Here is a 22,624-nt window from a genome sequence, read left to right as displayed (position 1 = left end):
GATGAAATAGAGATTCATGTTAAAAAAGCCGAACAATCCCTTTAAGTGATGGGATTTGCTTAACACAAGGATGCAACTCGTTGTACTGTATCCAAACTGTAAACTACTGAGAGTTTGCCTTTGGGTATGAGAGGGGTGTGAAAGATGAATGCACAAAAATGAGCGTGAGAATGCATTGACACAAACACAGGTGTGCATGAAATTTACTGCATTAGTGTTGGGACTGTGACAGCTGCCTGTCACATCATAGTCCCCGGGGAACTCTTGTTGGGAGTACAGTGTTTTTGTTCCCTTTCTCCTTGTGTGACAACATCAGAATGCTGCCCCAAAAGACACGTGGGTAAGGGATTAGGGGAGGTGTGTGGCATCTGTGTTGGAGCACTTGGTCTGCCTTTGCTTATGTTGCTTATAGAACAAATTAAAATGCTGTGATCGCTCCTACTAGGAGCACAGCATGGGGTGATAAGAACAATTAGAGCAGAATGTGTACTTATTTTGTATAACCCAAATGTTAAAATCATGATGTAATGTAGTACATTTTCTTATGGTCGATATGCTGTTGACAGTGTTACGGCTGGCTGCTCGGGCCCGCCGTCGGCTACGCTCTCCTAGTATGTATGTGTGTGTTTGTGTCGGCTGGTGCCCGTATAATGGAACTGCAGCTTGAATGCGCCAGCGCGACACCCGAATTGGACGACTGTGCCAGCGCGACGCGCGGATTGGACGGATGTGCTGGCGCGACGTCCTGGGCGGTGGCCGTCCGCCCCTACGCCCTCGGTGGAGCAGCTCCAGCCTTCTCCGCCAATCGCCGACTACCACCTGGCCGGACTGCTCCACAATAAAAAGCGCTGCGTTGCCGCTCCTCGGGGCGGCTGGAACTTATCAGTGCAGTTCGCCTCGTTGGTGTCGCTTTCGTTGGTGGCTATTGTTGTGAGACACTCGTTAAACCCGTGAGCTTTTGTGCTCGTTGTGTATCCGTGTATTATTCCCCTTTTGTTATTGTTGTTTCTCCTCCGCTCTGTCAACTGCGGTTATTGTTTGTTCACCTTCCACTTTCACTCCCTTGTCAAACCCCTGCCTGAAACTTCAATTAAAACTACTAAGATGTTAAAGCCGACCCAGTGTTTATCTACTCTATATTTTTCTGTTATTGTGTTACTTCCCTTCCCCTTGACGAGCCGGGCGTAACAGACAGTACATACTAAATAGTGTGCAGTAGGGAATACATATATTTCGGTCGTAATATTGAATCTACCAAACACATCATGAAGTGCACAACTGCACATATTCTATCCTAATAACGCCGCATCAGCTAGCAGTATATTGGTAGTGCAACATTAGCGAGAACAATGCTCTATATCATTATTATTGAAACAAAAAATAAAACATTAATAGTAAATGGAAATAGTGGGCTGATAAAAATCGTACATACAGAAATGGCCACAGTAAACATCATTCACCTTGTTCTGCAAGAGGAATTCCCGCGGTATTTGTGAGTTCACAAACTCCTGAGAATACATCTTGTACCGAGCCCGTTGATTACCACAGATCGATTCGGACCAATCACAGAGTGACATTGTGTTTGGGGTGGGACATGCAACTGTGACAAAACCAGGAAACCAGCCACCGACACTAGAGCTAACAAACAAACCTAACATGTACGAATGGACGCTACAATTAATTCTGTTCTTCCAGAATTACTCACAGTTTCCTTGTTGAATGTTGAACAGCGAGAGGCGCTCCGTGCACTTCTCGCTGGTAAGATGTTCGTGCTTTTCCCCCCTTCGGCAAGAACGAAGATGAAATTTTCACCCATGGCTGTGATTGGTTAAAACAAACGTGTAGAATGCCACATCGTTCAGATCAGCTCGAATTATTGTACATAATGTCCCGCCTTTCCTGACCAAATTACTGTGGAGCGGTACCAGATGGATATTGCGGAGAACTCACGTTAGTGAAGCACATATCCGTCTGGCTATACTCTGCTGCTACCTGCTATATTATAGCCCCCCCCCCCCCCCAAAAAAAAACAACAACAACAAAAAACAAACAAACAAACAAACAAAAAACATTTAAATGGTCATCCACCAGGAGCATCGATTCCATAATGTTGTACCCCTGTGTTAATTTATTTCCCCCATCTTTGTCCAATGTGGAGTTGCTAATGTTTCTTTGTGCCCTAAATCTAATGCAGAGTTGTCCTGCATGAACCCATTATTGGTAATTATTTATTACAGCCGCAGGCATTGTGCTCGTTTGCTTCCCTGAACATAACGTAGTGATAATCCATACAGGGCTCTGAAGAGAACCATAAACACAATTTTAATAACCTGAATAGGCCTACAGTACAGTATTTCTCGCTGTCACTATATTTGGGTCATGTCATGTCAGACAAGAAGGAAAATGTTCAGGTGTTTGCTCAATTTACGTTATGTCCTGTTAAACCCTAATCCCATACATAATGGTAAATGGACTTCACTCCATAGCTTGTTTTCCCATGATGCCACGTAACTTTGGACATGGCCATAGCCATGTTGGAGGTCTGTGCATAGTTTTGTTCCGGTGCTTACTGAGCGTTTGAATGGATTCGTTAGACACCCAACATCAAAAAGCCATAACTTACTAACCTTACTGGGGTGTTTGACTGCGACAACTGGTCGATTGTTGCTGTGGTATCATATTAAAAATGCATTCATGTCAGAAATGTAAGATTATTTGATAACCACAATGGCAGCTGACTTACACCCCCAAGTGATGTCTAGTATGGGGTGGAACGATATTTTGAAAACTGTTCAGTTCTGCAGTTTTAGTTTGGTCCATCTGTGCTATCAGTCCATTCGCACAACACTTTTTCTTTTTTCCTTCTAGTGATGTGATGCTAGTATGGAGCTAGCCAGACCCATCGTTAAAAATTTGGACTCATATACATAAACTTATAATTCTTACAGTGTTTACCTGATTTGGATGTAAATTCCCTCAAATAAACACTGAAAGTATGCAGTTAAAGCATATCTTGTTAATTTCATTTTGAATACGTGATGGTGTTTAGAGTCAAAAAGATGAGAACGGTGTTTGCTCATGTCCCATGAAGGAAGAGCTGAAGAAGGTGCTTTATGCATGAGCTGACTACAAATAACCACAAATTCGGCCCAAATTGATGCCAATCGAGAGGTCCAGGCAGAGACTTGAGGTTGACTGAAATTAAAGTCAGCCTGACCTAAAGCATCTGCTAATTTGGCCTTTATCTCGTGGATGTTTATACAAACCGGAAGCCATATTTGCAGGGAGCCATTACTTATGTTGTTGTATGAATGGCAACAGGTGGATACACAGGTTTGTTGTAAGAGCTTTTATTTGGTATGTCTGCCACTATATGCCGCTGGCACAGATAGAAAAACAAAATGATTATTTAAAGAATAATAATCCAGTAACTGTAATAGTAATTAAAAATAATAATTAATGTGAACAAAATAATTTCACTTTTACCTAATACAAGACATATTAGATTTTTCTAACAGTCAACACATTCTGAACCAAATAGAAAACTGAGAGCACAAAACCAAGATACAAAGTGAACTGTGGATTTTGTGAACCATTCCAACCCTACTTTCTAGTCTTAAGGCTCATGCTAGATGAAGTCAAACCAAGCTGTCAACTATTCCAGTTCATTAAGTGAAGCAGTCTCTGTTTTATTCCTACTTGTCTTCACACACAGGTTTGGCGATGAGAGATGTATGTATAGGATTTGTATAGGAATCGTAGTTGTTTATGACGGCTTTTAACATGGCTGATATTAACTGATTAGGGTTATATAGAAAAAACTAATACTACTTAAACTACTAGTCTTTCATTTTCCAAGCATTTATCTTTTGCTTTGGAATATGCCGGACAACAAATGCTGATAACATGAAAATAAACTCTCTGTTAAGTTATTTTATATTGTCCCTTCATTAACTCAGTCACACACTCATTAACTCATTCAAACCCAAATATAAATGCTTTTTAATACTTTGTCCTGCACTCCCGAAAACATTTTTATATGTCTATTTATTATAGAGAAAACAGAAGGCTTTGATACAGCTTTTGAAATGAAGAGGTGGCTTAAAGAAATGGTAGTTATTACAAAAAACGTCCAGCAGGTGGCAGCAGAGTACAAGAAATCAGCCAAGGCCATGTTGCAACAAGCTCTTTTTGCCAATGTTTTCACCAGGAATGTGAATATCAATTAAACCTAGCTATATTCTAATGCTAATTGCTGGAAAACAGGAACGGATACAAATATACTTTTTTTTCCCGATGAAAGAAGAGACTCTATTTTTTCTTTTAGTAGGTTCCATGTTTTAGCAATAGAACAGAATATTCTGCGGACCTCGCAAAATCAGTCAAAATCCAGTAAAACAGCTGGTAGCGAAGGGGGTTGCTTCAGTGAAAATCACTGGGAGTGAATGAATTAATGGGATGTATTGCCATTGGAAAGTAACACACTAATGTATGCACGTACCATGAGGAAATTGGAGTTCTCCTGGGAAACAAATCCACAAACCACGGGTTAAGAGAGAACTCCTATCATCCGAGCCACCCCTGCGTGTTTATTGCTTTTGAATATCACACGGGTTGCATTACATAGGCACTAAGTATTACGTTGCTTTTCTGAAATATTTCAGATCTTGCATCAGCCTGCACAGAAATTCTATCCTTGGGGTACCATGGCTGTCAAGTATTGTAGTTTATTTTACTTCAGCGTTAAAATCAGCTATTCCAACTGCATGCCCCACTCTGACCTATAGGTTTAGTGTGGTGCCTACACTGATCCTGGGACATCCCTAGCTTAGGGCAGGCGTTGTAATGAGATGTAATACGTGCTTTGTGAACTGGGTCCTCTCCTTCTAATTATAGTGGGCAGGGTGTGTATGATAGTTAAATTCAGGATCATTTATAAGGCAGGATGTAACAAGCAGTTATGCTTTTTTTTTAAAACATAAATTACATTTACTGACTGTAGAGCTGCTGTTCATCTTGTTGTTTTTTTTCTGAAAATCTAAATATTTTTTCTTTCGTGTAGAAGGTGCTGTTATATCCCAATCGATTCACTTATCCGTGCTTGTACATTTATTCAATAACGGGCAACTGGAAGACAGGCAGGAGATCAGGTGGGAATAAGAGAAATAATTTAGGACTGGTGAAGGAATCATTGTGCATTCAAACCCCCTGTGAGAATGGAAGCCTGACACTTGCTACTGAATCAATAGAAATCAAGATGCATATGTTCCAAGCACGCACACTGAGTGGCTGTAAGAGAAGAGAACAAGTCTCTATTTGTAGTCCCCACTTCATTATTTGTCAAATTACTTTTAAATTATAGAAGTATAGGCCAAAGAAGAAATAGCTTGGGTGAATCAATTCTGGCTTATACATATGTTGTATGATGTTTTTGAATGATTGTGTCACATGTTTTTGTGATGATAAAGAGATAGAACACCTGAAATGATAATTTTGCACTTGCCCAGCTATTATGTGTGGCTGTTCACAGTCTGCAACATACATGTACAGCAGCCTTTAAATGTTTCACTTTCTGAAGTTATCTGAATGTCATTTTTATGGTAACTCTGTTCTTCAGTGCCCCCACAGATTCTTGTGCGGCCACGGGACCAGATTACAGCACCAGGTCGCACTGTAACCTTTCTCTGTGGCACTAAAGGAAACCCTCCACCGGCTGTCTTTTGGCAAAAAGAAGGAAGCCAGGTAAAAAAAAAAAAAAAAAAGAAGTTTTTTAAAATCAATTGTATGTCGTAAAAACAAGTTATTGCTTTTCTTTTTTCCCTAATGGATGTTTTGTCCTAATAGTTTTGTGGCACCCAAATTTAAAACATTGAACTGAAAATCATCTGTATTTTTCATGTTGGTGCAGTTTAAAATGTTGAATACATATTTGCCATTCAAAACATACGCCGTATATTGGATATGCTTCAGGTTAACCAATTTGTTGCATGAAGAACTTGATAGCCCTTTTCTTGACCCATCACTTTGCTGTGTCTGTGTGCTTTGTGTGCTGTTGCACCAGCATGACTCTCACCCACGCACCTTCCAATCATTTTCTCAACTCTGACTTTTATTCAGCATCAGAGTGTGAGTCTGCATAGGCTTGCAGTTGCACATCTACAAATGTGTGCGTGTGTGGGTTTGCACAAGTGTGTGATCAGCTTTCCAGCATGTTGGAACGCACTGAAAGACCTGATGAGTGTGTGGGTGCTGTGGCGAGGTTTACTGTTCTATGTCAGCGTGGGAAGATTGTGATCGGATGAGAAATTATGTAGGAGAGAGAGCACAAGAGGAGGTGATGAAAAATCATGGCAGAAGGTGAAGGCTGGAATTCTGGGGGGAACCATGGTGATAATTAAAAATAAATGCATTTAAATCAAGCTTGAAAGCTCTTGTATGAAAGACGTTTTTGATACAATCATAGTTTTTAGTTAATTTTGTAAATGTGAACTGTAATTTCAATTCTGTAACACTCATGCTTTTATTTAATTTACATTTTTTTTATTTCAGCTAATTGTTTTCATTAACTGTTTTAACTATTGTGATTGAAGAAGACAGTTTGAGTTTTTCGGGGAGCCAGGGTACTAAAGGACGTCATGAAGCCCATTGTTGTAGCGTGAGAGCAGCTCATCAGGAGTGGATGAGTTTTTAAAGTCATTAATATTAACACATACACATAACACAACCAATTGCTTCTCTCGTTCTAATTCAGGGGACAGTGGTGCTGTCGCTGACCACCTGAAACTTTTCCTAGCTGTCAGCCAACTCCTACCTAACAATATAAACATTTACCATATTTTCCGGACTATAAGTCACAAATACTTTTCATAGGTTGGCTGTTTCTGCGACTTATACTCCGGAGCGACTTATACATGAAAAAAATACAAGAGTATTAAAAGACGCAGTTTCAGTTATGGTTTGTATTTCTGTATTTAGCGGCAGGGTGACTGACTGGTTAGCACGTCTGCCTCCCAGTTCTGAGGACTCCTTTTCGAGTCCAGGCTCCGGCCTTCCTGGGTGGTGTTTGCATCTTCTTCCCGTGCCTGCGTGGGTCTTCTCCGGGTACTCCAGTCTCCTCCCACATTCCAAAGACATGCATGGCAGGTTAATTGGGAGCTCTGAATTGTCCCTAGGTGTGCTTGTGAGTGTGGATGTGTGTTCTTCTCTGTGTGCCCTGCGATTGGCTGGCAACCAGTCCAGGATGTACTCCGCCTACTGCCCAAAGGCCATCTGAGATAGGCTCCAGCACCCCCCGCGACCCTTGTGAGGAATAAGTGGTCAAGTAAATGGATGGATGGATTTCTGTATTTAACACACATATGTTATTGGGCGCAGGCACGGTGAAATATATACTATCTTAAAACATACGGTAGCATGCTTTCACTAAAATGTAGGCAAGCATGCACATGCTAGCAAGCATGCTAGCATATGTTTGTAAAAATGCACCGGGAGCAAAACTAAGTTTGGTTGTACTTTATTGAAGTATTTAATAATATAAGCAGTAAAGATGTAACGATATCCAAACATCACGATACAATATTATAACAATATGAAGGTCACGATACGATAATTCTTACGATATTGTGGGGGATGTTGGCGATATTTAAAAAAGATCACAATATTGTAAAAAAGAGAGCTCATACTAAAAATAAACAAAACAAAACACAATATTGTGCTTTTGTACATAACAGCATACAAACGACCTACAATCTCTAATAACATTATTGAGGCACTTACTTGGTAATGCAAGCACATATTGATCGCTTCACAAGCAAATTAGATTCCCCTTCATCTGACAATTAGCATAGATTTTAAACATAGAAGGCCAAAACATCCCTAATAAAAATTAAATTGCACTAATAAACTAGCCACTAGACTAGAGGGTGCTAGAACTGCACAAATGGAAATCAACCTGACTTTTTTTAACATATGTATTCCTTTTAAATATTGTGAACATGACAACGACGATATTGTGGCAGTTTTAATATCACGATATCACAATATTGCCCTTATCGTGACATCCTGAATAAGCAGTGAGTTTGGTTGTACTTGAAATATTTAACAATGTACTGATGTTACTTTTGATCCATCCTCATCCACAAATCCCTCAAAGTCTTCATCTTCTGTATCCGAAATGAACAGCCGGGCAAGTCCTCCATCAAACACGGCAGGTTCCCTCTCGTCATTGTCAGTCAGTCTCGTTACTGCGCGGCTCCTCAGAAATCATGCCGGCTTTTACGGAAGCTCAGACATTAGTGCAAGCAGACACGTAAAGTGCAGTGACATTTTTTTTTTTTTCCAATCCATTGACAAATTGTGCGGTAACTCGCTCGGCGCTGCCTCCAAGTCTGAGCTCCATTAGGTGTCAGTTTCTTAAAGCGAAAGCACCAAATCGTCATCATTCATTTGACTCTTTCGGATTCTCATCATTCCTGTCAGTCCTCAACCAGACCAAAGTCGCACAACTACATTTACAGATTTTGAAACTTGGTGCACACTAAAGGCGCACCTCATTATTAGGCGCGCCATCGATTATTTTCTTATGGCCATGAAAATACGTTACTTAATGCAACTTATACTCCAGTGCAACTTAAGTATGTTTTATTTCCCCGACCAAATTAGGCATTTTTGGCCTAGTGCGACTTATACTCCGGAGCAACTTATAGTCCGGAAATTACGGTAACTATGATTAAATGCAGAAAAAAGTGTTGGTATTGCTTGGTAGTACGTAGTGAAATGTTCCACATATGCTGATTGAAGCCGGGTACATCCACCACAACTGTATATCACTGGAAGGCAAGATATTGCTCTATGCAGATAGTTTGCTCAGAGCCCAGTCGGGTAGAGGTGGGAGGCACTTGGCGGAACAAACCATTTTGGTTATTAAAACTTTACATTTTCACAAAGTAATGTCTGGTTATACTGTTTTCGAAGTTAATAATAATGAAAAAAAAAACAATACAGGGGGGAAAAATAATAATCTGTCAAATTTTCCGAGTGATGACATTTAAATATGGGCTACAAACGCTTTTGGCAGTGAGCATGTGTATAGCCAGTCCAGATCTGTCTCGATTGACCGGAGAGTCCAGAGAACCAGCAGAGACAGCGCAGCGCTAACCCTTCAGTCTAAATATTGGGCAGAGTAGTCTCTTAAGGGTGCTGGCAACAAAAAAAAAAAAAAAAAAGAGTAGTAGCACCAGTACTAGAAGAACTATAACTACGCAACAAAACCAAAGTGGCAGCCAATAACCATATTAAAATTTAATCCAAAATAGCTGGTGAACAGCGACAACAAAAACGTCAACAACGTGAACAAACAGAGACACATCCAAAACTATCATTCAGCCAAGCCTAGAAGCAACGGATGCTGAATATGAGTCTGAAGTTCATTTGCATGTTGCTGTTTCTTCTTCTTCCTCAGATTTTGCTGTTCCCTATTCAGGAGCAGTCACAACAAGGCCGTTTTTCTGTGTCGCTAAGCGGTGAGCTAACCATCGTTGATGTCCGTGTTGAGGACTCCGGCTACTACATTTGCCAGGCTATCAGTGTGGCGGGCAGCATACTTACAAAAGCCCTGTTAGAGGTGGAAAGTGGTGAGTTGCACACACATGTACACGCGCACATACACGAGATTTTATGCGAGTTGATAGATTAATGCAGGCTTCCCCAATTCTGGTCCTCGAGGGCCAAAGTCCTGCAGGTTTTAGATGTTTCTGTCCTCTAAAGCTCTACATCGTTATCAGGCTTTTGCAGAGCTTGCTGATGAGCTGTTCATTAGGGATGTAACGATATCCAAACATCACGATACGATATTATCACGATATGAAGGTCACAATACGATAATTATCACGATATTGTGGGAGGGTTGGTGATATTTAAAAAAATATCACAATATTGTTTAAAAAAAAAAAAAAAAAAAAAAAGAGCTCATACTAAAAAAACATAACAGCGATGCATATAAACCACGTACAATCTCTAATAACAATATTGAGGCACTTATTTGCTAATGCAAGCAAACATTTATCGGTTCATAAGCAAATTAGATTCCCCTTCATCTGACAATTAGCATATATTTTAAACATAGAAGGCCAAAACATCCCTAATGAAAATTAAATTGCACTAATAAACTAGCCACTAGGGGGTGCTAGAACTGCACAAATGGAAATCAACCCGACTTTTTTTAACAGAGGTGTTCCTTTTAAATATTGTGAACATGACGACGACGATATTGTGGCAGTTTTAATATCACAATATCACGATATTGCCCTTCCTACTGATTATAGGGATCAGGTGAGTTGGTGTTCGTAAACATCTGAAACCTGAGGACCAGGATTGAGGAAGCCTTTATTCATCTAAAATGGTTTCCCTAATGGGGACATGATTTTTGGTCCTCACACTGCAAGACGTCCTCAAGAATGACAGAGTTGCTGACCTGAAATACAAATTCAGCGATTAGAAGTTTGACCAAACATAACACTCAACAAACATTTACATTTTCTAGAAACAGATCAATGGATCTTTGACCTGCGTATTACTTCTATCCAAATTTTGATTAAAATGTCAGAAAGTGTCAGAAAAATTAATTCTGTTTGTGTTCATGCAAATCACTGCAGGCCAAAGGTGGGAATAAATCACTTATGTGCAAGTCACAAGCAAATTTTAATTTTTAACCTTCAAGTTTTGTGCAAACCTCAAGTTACTGTGAGGGTAAAAAAATAAATAAAAAATCAAGCGAGCCAAGTCATTACTTAGGTCTGAAAGCCACCGCCTGCCAATATGATCATTTGATATATAGTGTTTTTCGCATTTGCATGCGTGTTGACTTCTATCAATGTATGTGCCGTTTTTACTCTGATAATAAATCTTGAAAAATACTATGTATGACAGTCAACACATGTAATCGTCAATGTAAAAAATACATACTTTGGTTTTGGTGCCCAATTATTTTCCAAATATATATAGTGAGCATCTGCATGTGGGTGTGGTGCGGGTGCGGTGGAATGAGCGTGATTAACTTTGTTCATCGTTGCTTTGAAAGTTCAAGTTCAATTAGTTTACGAGCAGATCTGTCACATCAAATAGGGAACAAGTCCAGCCACTCAAGGTGGAGCATGACTACTGTATAATGACATGTTCATTGTGTTCACAGTTACAGTTTGTTTTGTTTTTTGTGCCGTATCATTTCTCGTTATTCTCTTTATCTTTCTCAAATAAATGTATAACTGACATGAAGTTTAGTTTATGTCTGATCAGCTATCAGTAAGCTCAACTGTGAACCTAGCCTAGCTATCTCTGTCTATGGAATCCAGAGCGACAAATGAAATTGGATGTCAGAGATGTGTCTTCTGTGAATGATAAACTTTACATGTTGCCTTTTTTTTATTCCAGATTTCAAACATGATCCTCTTTGACCGGTCAGAAACTCAGGGGCCTATTCACTAAAGGTTTGCGTCGCCTTTGCACCGCTCTAACCGGCAAAAATGGAGCAATTAGAGAGCGCCTAATTCACTAAAGACGCGCAGATGCGGAAATCTGTCACTAAGTGCTCTGCCGGACAGATTGCGTCACGGTGCGCCAGTGTTATTTGCGCGTATGTAAATTAGGTAATTTGCATACATCTGACGCAAAATATGCCCACCCCAATGCAAATGAGACTCATTGATATGCTGCTAACGCCAGCACAAATAGCCACCGCGTTTGCGTGACGCAAATAACGTTTTTGGAAAGCATGTATTAACCTGACGCACCTCGATCTCCGGCAGTGCATGCCATTTCCTGCACAAAATGCGCGGCTGATCACGTAGAGAGGAGAGAAAGAGAGAGCGAGGGGGAAATATTTCCGTGTTAGTTTAGGACACATAACGTAACCCGGGCTGATCGGCAATGGCGGGGAGGCATTTTACGATCATTCTTACGTGCCAGATGCATACGCCAACCTCTGAAAATATTTTTTTTTTTAAACGATCGCACCAATAATTTGTACTTTATGAATGAATGACGCCATTGTCGTCCTCTCTGCTCTGTACAGCTTAATGGCGCTCTAAACGCTTACTCTCGGTCCAATCTCGCTTTCTGATAATGTCATCTTTCTCGCAACTGTTACTATAACAACCATGTTCTTGGCGCAAATCCGTTGCCATGTGTGGTAAATCAGGTGCAAATTTGCTCCAAGCTGTCAGTTTTGTGGGCGTGTTTTCACCGGTATATGATTAGAGCAATATCCTTAGTGAATAGGTGGGTAACTGGGCACAGACTGCGGGTGCAGTTGTGGTGCAATATTTCGCGCAATAACCGGACGCAGCGCATTCTTAGTGAATATGCCCCTCAGAGCGTTGTTCAAATTTGCCGTTCAGTTTTTGAGAGCGCCCCAAAAAAGGAAGGCCAGAGTGTGCTTTCGGTGCTCCAACTGGGGACAGGGTGCCCAGAGTTACAGACAGTACAAAAGGAGACAGTTAAAACATGAGCTAATAGGGTGGTTTCAGAAATTAATGTGAGGGGAAGTGCGCTCTGCCTCTGTGAACACTCTCGTGTTCTCGTGTTGTCGTGTGCTCTCGTGTGTCCTGTTAGAGCAACAGAGTGAATTTCCAAACGCACCCATAGTCTTCTTCCTTGATACTTGCTCAATGAGGTGGCCTCAGCACTCACTTTCATGGCATCCTGGTGGTTTGGGCTGCCAGGTTTGTGGCACACATGGCACAAAAAAACCCTTTTCTTAAAAAACAAACAAACAAAAACAACAAAAAAGACGCCATATATTAATAGAAACCTGTAAGACTTGGGTGAATGGACTTATTATGGATTTATTTCATGTCAAAGTGAGTTTGAAGTTTTAGTCCCACACCTCTGATTAGAGCATAAAGAGCAATACTTGCAAAGCATTACCGGTAGTTGATTGTTTCCATTGTTTTATTTTGAGGATTGAAAGCGGAGAAAACACATTTTACTTTTACTTTCAAGCCTTACAGATAAATTTCATAATTTCAATAATTAAGTTCTTTCTCCATTAAGATACAACAAATTACTCCCTTAATACATTTGATTTTTTTTTCCCTGCTGGTTTTTAGATTACAATTTTGGATCTTGCACTATAAACATCTCCCACTGAGTTGGAGGCACAATGCTTAATCTCCTTTCAATGTGCGCTGATGTAAAGTCAAACATCCCTCAAATCTGTCTCAAATTAAATACCCCTCCCCCAAATGATCAGGCAGCAGGGGGTCTTATCTGATGTAATCAAAGCAGACAAGGGTTGAATGCACTATGCAAATAACCCAAATGCAACATATGCTTCCTTCAAAATCGAGTTTTAGTCCGGCACCAATTCTTGATAGGCTTTCCGCATTTTGAGTTGGTTCCAGAATAATACAGAATTGGTCACCAGTCCATCACAGGAGTCAAATAGACAAAAAACAACAACAACAAAAACATTCACACTTAAATTCATGCCTTGAGACACTTTAAAGCCTTTAATGAACCGCTTGCATACGTGTTTTTGGATGTTTGAACCCTGAACATGAAAACTGTGAGGCAGACATGCTAACCACTCAACCACCATCCATCCATTTTCTTGACCGCTTATTCCTCACAAGGGTCGCGGGGGCTGCTGGCGCCTATCTCAGCTGGCTCTGGGCAGTAGGCGGGGGACACCCTGGACTGGTTGCCAGCCAATCCAGGGCACACAGAGACGAACAACCATCCACACTCACACGCACACCTAGGGACAATTCGGAGCGCCCAATTAACCTGCCATGCATGTCTTTGGAATGTGGGAGGAGACCGGAGTACCCGGAGAAGACCCACGCGGGCACGGGGAGAACATGCAAACTCCACCCAGGAAGGTCCGAGCCTGGACTCGAACCGGAGACCTCAGAACTGGGAAGCGGACGTGCTAACCACTCGACTACCGTGCCGCCCCTCAACCACCATATTGGCTATTATTTTTAATATTAAGGATGGGCGAGTATGGTACCTAGTATCTGTATCAAGCCGATACCCTGCCTTATATCAAGGTATTGTAGTCGTGAAATCGCCTTTTCGTGGTCATTTTACGATCAAGAACTAGGAATTTAAAATTAAAGAACAGAAAATTCCCATTAATTGCATGCAATTTTGAGGAAAAATGCTGAAGTCAAGTTTATTTATATAGCCCTTCATCACAAAAGAGTCTCAAAGGGCTTCACACGCCCACAGTTGACTAACATTAACAACATCCCCTGATCTAACCACAAGAGGGCATGAAAAAACTCAAAAATCCACATCAGGGCCAAAATAAGAAGCCTTGAGAAGGGACCGCAAATGTGGAAATCCCTCTTTCAGGATTTCCTGCAATGGATGCCAAATTGGCAACAATTTACACAGTATGTGGTGCTAAACAATGTTAGATAGAATAGTTCATTTAATAAAGTGAAGCACTGCAGGAAGAGGCTGTCAGGGGAGTGGGTCCTCATCCAAACCAGGCCCAGTTGTTCGGTGCAGAAATCTCCATGGTAACAACTTCAAGATGGTGGGCTGCCTCAGATCTCATCCCGGTCAATTAGTGCAGAATCCATAGCAGCGTCCAATTTGGTCTAACGCCCTCTCCAAGCCGTGGAGAAGGAAGTAAAAACAGAGCAGCGGCAGTCAACAGGCCAACATAATTCAGCCAAATGCAAGAGTGTAAAAATGAGTCTTACGGTGAGATTTAAATGTTTCTGCAGAGGTAGTGGCTCTGACCTTTGAGGGTAGTTAATGCATTCCAGAGTACAGGAGCATGAATTGAAAACGCTTTTGAACCCATGGACTTCTTTTTGCCATTTGGGACCACCAAAAGACCAGTGTGTTGCCAGCACAGGTTTCGGGTCGGAACGTACGGTACTATTAATTTGTCGAGATAGGAAAGTGCTCAGCCATCTAATATCCATCCAGCCATCCATTTTCTTGACCGCTTATTCCTCACAAGGGTCGCTGGCGCCTATCTCAGCTGGCTCTGGGCAGTAGGCGGGGGACACCCTGGACTGGTTGCCAACCAATCGCAGGGCACACAGAGACGAACAACCATCCACACACACACGCACACCTAGGGACAATTCGGAGCACCCAATTCACCTGCTATGCATGTCTTTGGAATGTGGGAGGAGACCGGAGTACCCGGAGAAAACCCACGCGGGCACGGGGAGAACATGCAAACTCCACCCAGGAAGGCCGGAGCCTGGACTCGAACCGGAGACCTCAGAACTGGGAAGCGGACGTGCTAACCACTCGGCTACCGTGCCGCACCATCTAATATTTTATATATAAATAACAAAACCTTGAAATCACATCTAAAGTGGACCAGAAGCTAGTGCAAGTTCGCGATTACTGGTGTAATATGATCGAACTTTGTACTACTTACTTTGTATTACTTACAGACTTTGAAAACTAAGCATAGGAGCCCAGAGCGCAATACATTACAGTAGTCGAGGCGAGATGTAACAAATGCAGGAATTATTGTCTATGCGTCACTCGCAGATAAAATAGTACAAATTTTAGCAATATTGCGAAGGATCAGTTCTAGTAATATTTTTAATATGCATTGGAAAAGAGAGAGTTGAGTCAAATATAAACATTTTTTATTGATAGTGCAGCTGTCGAGGTTAAGAGTGGTGTTCATAAACAGGTGCTGATGACGAACAAGACCAACAATCAACATCTCGGTTTTATTTGGGTTAAGGAAAAGAAAATTAACCGACATCCATTGTTTAATATCAACGAGGCACGCGCCCAGATTACAGCAGATATGCATGTTTGTTATTTCAAAAGGCAGATATAATTGAGTATCTAAAGGTTACACTTTAGGTATAATATTACCGAGCGGAAGCATATAGATGCTAAACAAGAGAGGGCCAAGTACCGACACCTGCAGGACACCACACTTAACGTCATATAGGTCAGAGGTCGCATTGCCATGGATTACACAGTGCGTTCTCTCTGAGAGTTGAGAACAAAACCACCCGAGTGCTTAGCCTGAAATAACAATACAGGTTTTGAGGCGTTCCCTGAGTATGTAATGATCAATGGTATCGAAGGCAGCGCTAAGATCAAGTAATAATAATTCAAGTCCATTGCTAGGAGAAGATGGTTAGTCATGTCAGCATGGGCCATCACAGTAGAGTGATCGGTCCTGAATCCCGACTGAAAAAGTTCAAATTGGATTGTTGGAGGCCATGTAATCATTAACATGACAACTTAAATTATCTGTCATTGTCATTTTGGGGGGAAATTGTATGTATCAAAAGTACTAATGGTATCAGTACTTTGTATTGGTGATTGCTCAGGAGGTGAGGACTCATACTGGCATCGGTCTGAAAAGAAAAATGGGTACTATTTAACAACCCTAGTTAATATTGATATTGTTTTTGTTGTTGTTGTTGTGATGATTATGACTCAAAAAATACATATGAATACCAGTATTAAAGCTACAGTAACCAGTTGGCTAGCTTTTATTCCTGGAAGATAGAAAAAAACTTGCTGTGATAAAATGTACAGTACACTGTACAGCATATTTAATTCAAATGAGTTTTGAATATTTATTTATTAGTTAGGCTACATATGATCAGGGAATTTAATGTGCGGATATTCTGCAACCTCCCAAGCAGATTATTACTCATATTCGTTGTACCAGAATGGTTGGCATTAATTTTCTCATGTAGCAAAGGAATTAAACTGTATCTGGCAAAATGTCAGATTATTTCATGGATTGTGAGGCTGGAATTTGATGTGGCTATCAACATAGTTTCAGTGCAACAGCCTATCAAGTCATGTGAACAGGAGGTTTATGAAAGTATGTCATATTATCGAGACAGATGGCTTTCTAACTCTCTGTCATTGAATGATTTTTGTATTAGAGGCCTGTAACTATTGAATAACTTGTTCATTCAACTTTTAAATCCCCACAGCGCCTTCAGATCGTGTTCCTCCCATCATCCGGCAAGGACCAGCAAATCATACATATGCACCAGGTTCAACCGCACAGTTGCACTGCCACATCATGGGAAACCCTATTCCCAGTATACAGTGGGAGAAAGACGGCCAGAGGATTCTGGTGAATGACGGTCGAATCAGCCTGATGGAAAATGGCACCTTCCAAATCACCAATCTTCAGGTCTGTAGAAGATGGATGTTGTTTTTACATTGACATCTCCTCCCAAATGCAGGATAACGTCATTGCCTTTCCTAGATTTAAACTACTTTTTTTCTACATTTTAAATGCATTTGCACCTCTCTATAAAATGATCTATTCATCATAAAGGACAAATCATAATTTAGTAAGTCAGTGAAAAGGGCAAGAGCTCTGAAATATATTCTCAAAATCACAACCGTGATTCATGATCACCATGATAATGATTATGCAAGGCCATTAGCAATCACTTGTACTTTTGTACTCCATGCTAATGAAATCCATTTGGCACAGAAGTCCCTCTTGGGTGTATCACAGGAGGTCACCATAGCATTGAAGCGACTTGAGGCGATTCACACATTGATTGATTGTGTTTTTTTTTTGTTTTTTTTTAAATCCCTAACGATCTTTGAAACGTGTAATTAAATTCTCAGTAAATTAGAACATTTAAGACCTGAACAAAAGATTTGGTTGGAGATGTAGAATAACTCATATATATCTATCAATAGTATGTTACAGTTTGCAGTGGACGGACACTGATTTATTTCCCAGCGTTTAATAATACTATGAATAATAGTTTTATTTTAAGATTGCCAATTTGCCATCATATAACCATTGTTAGCTGCACAGCTAATATTTTAACATATTTACAGTAACAAATATGAGCCATGAAATCAATAAATGACTTACTCATTCCATGTATTCAATGATGTGCGACGAAGTAGACTGATGAAATAAGGAAATATCTTCAGTATGCAATTGTGCTTCAGCAAACAATATTAATTCCCGTTGATGGAGCATCTAGTACACTAAATAAACTGTGTACTGTTTCTCATAAAGCAGTGACCTTTCCTAAAGCGTCACCAGTGTAATCAGTCCAGTCTAGCAGGGTAAATTTTGTTTTCTATTTCGTCATGAGTTAGGGGGGAAATTCAGATGGGATATTGTTGTGAATTGAAAATTGTTTAGCTTGTCTGCCTAGATTCAATGATTTTATGTATAATGTAAGAGTTTCTGGTTCAAGAATTTAAGAGTATCAGATTTATCAGATGTGACACTAATGACTCAAATCATGAATCAAATGCTAAAAAGACAAATCGCTAAATTTCACTTTAACTTAACATGTCCTAACTTAAGGCTTAAATCAAGAGATAAAGCACATTAATCACATTAATTCTTTGACCGCCATAAACGTTAAGTGATGTCAACTACTTTCTTTTTTTTTTTTTTTAATATATCAGTGGTCAGTGCAACATCCAAGTGCAGCGGGTCAATGAGTTGTGAAATCAAAAACACCCACTAACTATGGCCAGCAGATGGCAGCGCTAGAGCTGAGAATTACAATGAAACATGACGCAATCTGATGAAATAGAACGTTTTCAAGGCTGACGTGAATGATCAAGGCCTTTGTAACATTAAACGTAATTTGATGCAGCGTCACAAAACAAAAAATATTAGTACCAATATGTTGTATGTATGTTGTGGAGAAAATGTAGCTTTTCTTTTCAATTTTCGCACAATGTCACTCAAATTACCTATTTTGAAAAGGTGATTACTAAAGAACAGAATAAGGTAGAAACATACTTTTTTTCTAATGAAAGAATGGAATGCGATCTTTCATGTGGTACCCATGTTGTTTATATAGCAAAATAACACAATATTCTGTTTGCTTCGAAAAATGAGTTAAAATGCTCGAAATCCGCTGGCATTGGGGGTTGTTTTTTAATAACATGTGGCAGTAAAATAGTTAAGCAACAACCGCTCAATAAATTTAGCATGAAGAAATCACATTAATTTTGAAATCATGCATGTAAATAAGTCGGTCTAATCTAGGTCCCGGTCTAGGAACAGATGGTCTGATTGTTCCTCAGATGCTGGCAGTGAGATGCTATTAGTGTGAAATCTTTGCCAGGAAACCATACCGCCGATGTCCCACACAGGACCCAAGACATCATGAAATGAAATTTGAATATGTCAGAGTTAAATTGGGGTTTTTTACTGCCATTCTGCTAAATCATGTGTCTAACTCCTGGCCCACTGGCCATATCTGACTCAGCAAGTAATTACTCCTACTCTGTGGAACATGGCGTGGAACTTAGCCATGTAGTTTTTATGCATGACTTTTAGTATGAGGTTTCTTTGCTAATTTCATTGGTGTTTGATTCATTTTTGACACACATGTGCTTTCCCAAGACTGTAAGAGACCAGTGTTTCATTAATAGCACTAGCATTTTAACTCAAGGTGCCAGATTCAGTTTAGAAATGACACCATTTTAAATCACAACATGCCTGTGCAAAAATAATAAATTAATAGTGATCATAATGAAGTGAAACTTGATGGAAAATGCCTTCTCTTCTCATTTAATAATACACCACAATATTTTATTGGTGCAATGTGAAGTGGTGATCACACACACACACATTACAATTCCTATAATACCGTATCGAACGATAGGCTATCTGCAGTCATTCGATAGCTCTGTCTCGATTGGGCTCAAATTCTGTCTCTTTTTGGTAGCACTTACTGTGTAAGATATTGTAGCGCCAGAGGGAGTTGACATCCCCTCTTGCCCAGTGGGATTTTGTTAATTGCTCTTAATAATACCATGTTTATAGTCAGTGTTAATTGTCGTTTATTAGAGAATTTCCCTGGTATTGGCCACCCTCTTGTGGCCATTTTATGATCAAGAATAAGAACTTAAACATTAGAAGAATAGAAAATTGCTATTAATGTCACATGGTTTTAAGGAAAATGCGATGTTGGGATTATCTCTATCTATTGTATGTATCAAAAGTACTAGTGGTGTCCAAGGTTATTGTAGTTCACTAAAACTAATTGAAAAATTAAAACTAATATTTAAAAAACAATTTCGTTAACGGAATAAAATAAACGAAAATGCTTTTTAAAAACGAAAATTAACTAAAAATACATTTTATGTTTACCAAACTAACTATAATTAAAGCAAAAATGTTCTTTGTTTTAGTCTTTGGTAATTCATTTAATGCGTGAGCCTTTGGGGATGATTTTAAATGTGATTTTAAGTAGATTTATTAGTCGGAATGAGAACATTTGAAAGTGTCTCACACAGAAGTCACGTCATCTAGCAGCATCCAATAGAAAAGCACCTTCTGATGACATCGCTCCCATGGTGTTTTTTTAAATATTGCGCACAAGTAATACACATTATAAAAAAAATAAATAAAAAAAAAAACTAATACTGAAACTAACTAAAACAAAACTAAAGCTATTTATTAAATAACTTAAACTAATAAAAGCCAACAGAACCACCCTGAAAACTAATTAAAACTACCGGTAACTAAAAAAAAAAAAAAAACTAAACTCAAAACGAAATAAAAACTAACTAAAATGAAAATTCCAAAACTATAACCCTGGTGGTGTCGGTGACTACTCAAGAGTTGAGTACCTGTACTGGTATCAGTCTGGGGGGAAAAAAGTGGTCTTGGACATTTTGTCTCAAGTTCTGTAGGAAAACTCATTTTAGCCAACAACATACAGTAAATGTTTGTGATGACATTGCCACTCTCTGTTTGTTGACTGCTATTTCTGCTCTTTGGCCACATAAAAAAATTATACAAAGTAATGCACAAGCAATGTTTTTTTTTTTTTTTTTTTTTTTTTTTTTTTTTTTTTACATAGATGATTCCAAGTCATTTAAAATATGCAATGGGGAGTCCTGGATGGAATTTCTGTTGAGAGGTGCTAGTAAAGAAAGGATTGAGGAGCGAGGACCTGGGAAAATGAAACCTATGACAACAGGGACACAAGGAACACATGACAACTAACATCTAAATAAAACCAAACAAAATGCATATCATACAATTAGTTTTAATTTTTATCTTGTTCGACTCGTGATTTAAAGTGTCCCTTGAGTTAGCTAAGGCTGTTTGAAAACGCTGTACAAATAAAGATGAATTGACTTGACTTGGCCCCATGTGTGGTTGGGTTTGATACCCTTGTGCTAAATGTATGTATGTACAGTACATGTGTACATATATATAAAAAGTTGGTGTTTTAAAGTTATTGTAATGGACAGGAGGAAATTTATATTGGCAACAGCGCACACGTCACCACCAAGGTTGTTGTTTTTTTTGTTTTTGTTTTCTGGCCATAGTGGTGCAAACAGCAATTTCTCCAATGAAAAGTGTCTGTGCTGATAATATTGAGGCAGTTGACATCAATGAATAGCCACACGCAAAACTAGGGCTGTGTTTAAAAAAAATCGAATAGTCGATTCTCGTTCGAGCCTGATATCGAGCCATAAAACCATGAATCGATTATTTTAATATTTATTTTTCCCATAAATTCATAAGAAAATAGAATTTTAAAGGCCACACTTTTTGTATCTTACTGTTTTGTTGGAAATGTACTGTTTACAGGAATTTAAAAGTATTTTCTTACATTTATGAAAGACCTGACTTGTTGCACTTTAAGATAAATCAGAATTATTTTAATTTATATTTGCAATTATTGAATTTTAATTATGAAAATATTTTCATCTCATCCTTGCTGATGTCAATGTTGTATAACACTTAAGTGATTATGTGTTACTTTAGTTAATAAACTAAATTATTCAACCAGTTACTGCCTTCTCAAAATTTAATTTGGAATTTAATGTTTGTGGAGTTTTCACCTTGTCCTTCATATTTCAGAAGTGATGTTCCATAATTAATCAATATCAGATTAAATTGAAGTGAATCGTATTGGGAAAAATCAAAATCAAACTCTTGTGAATCGAAATCAAATCGGTTGAGGAAATTAGAATCAATACCCAGCCCTACGCAAAACACAGAAATCTCTGTCTTGCTAACAGCCACTTGACTTCTGGGTCAGCACATAAAGATCACATGGGAGACACTAGACAGTACTCAACTATTTCATCGTAACGCAAACCGCGAAGAGAAAATCCCTTTGTCCGACTTCCACATTTGAAACAGTATTTGAATGTGTGGATAATAATCTTAACCATATTGTAATATTTAATATTTAAAAAACAATCATCATTATTTAGGGTTAAAAAGCTTCTACACATTTCTTATTAGCCATTGAAGTGAATGAAACCATGTTTAACATACTTCTTAAGCACTGTATATTAACAAATTCTCTATTTAGCTTGCAGTTATCTCTCTGGCCTCCCTCCCTTTTAGTCTCTTCTCTTCCTCTTAGCTCATCCATTTTTCAGCAATCTGTTTCACGCAGGACCTGAGCTGCTAGCTTTGATTAATAGTCAAGTGTTGCAGAGGTTTAGCCCACCCACCTCCAATGCCAATTCCCCTTCCACCGATCAGACGCCACCATCTGGGGAACTGTATTGTACGCCCTCAGATAGACACACCATTAACCTGCCCACAAGTTGCCCCAAGGTCATGGCCTGTAGTAAGTGAGTAAGAGCAAAAAGGGATGTTGTGTGCAAAGACCTATTCCCTGGCCTG

The 22,624-nt window shown here is 39.4% G+C and overlaps 1 protein-coding gene across 3 annotated transcripts in view; it reads left to right on the top strand.

The window, feature by feature from the left end:
* The window catches only part of robo3 (roundabout, axon guidance receptor, homolog 3 (Drosophila)), a 129,972-nt gene that overhangs the window by 70,801 nt on the left and 36,547 nt on the right, over nucleotides 1-22,624 (top strand). For all 3 annotated transcript variants that reach the window (XM_077505822.1, XM_077505821.1, XM_077505820.1), the window contains exons 7-9: nucleotides 5,618-5,742; nucleotides 9,461-9,632; nucleotides 16,953-17,158. In XM_077505822.1, coding sequence (XP_077361948.1) covers nucleotides 5,618-5,742; nucleotides 9,461-9,632; nucleotides 16,953-17,158 — 503 coding nt within the window. The remainder of the gene's footprint in view (nucleotides 1-5,617; nucleotides 5,743-9,460; nucleotides 9,633-16,952; nucleotides 17,159-22,624) is intronic.

This window comes from Festucalex cinctus, chromosome 18 (assembly GCF_051991245.1).
Source record: "Festucalex cinctus isolate MCC-2025b chromosome 18, RoL_Fcin_1.0, whole genome shotgun sequence".
In the NCBI taxonomy this organism is placed as follows: Eukaryota; Metazoa; Chordata; class Actinopteri; order Syngnathiformes; family Syngnathidae; genus Festucalex; species Festucalex cinctus.
Note: the sequence above shows the minus strand (reverse complement) of the source record. Positions and strands in the feature narration are given on the sequence as shown.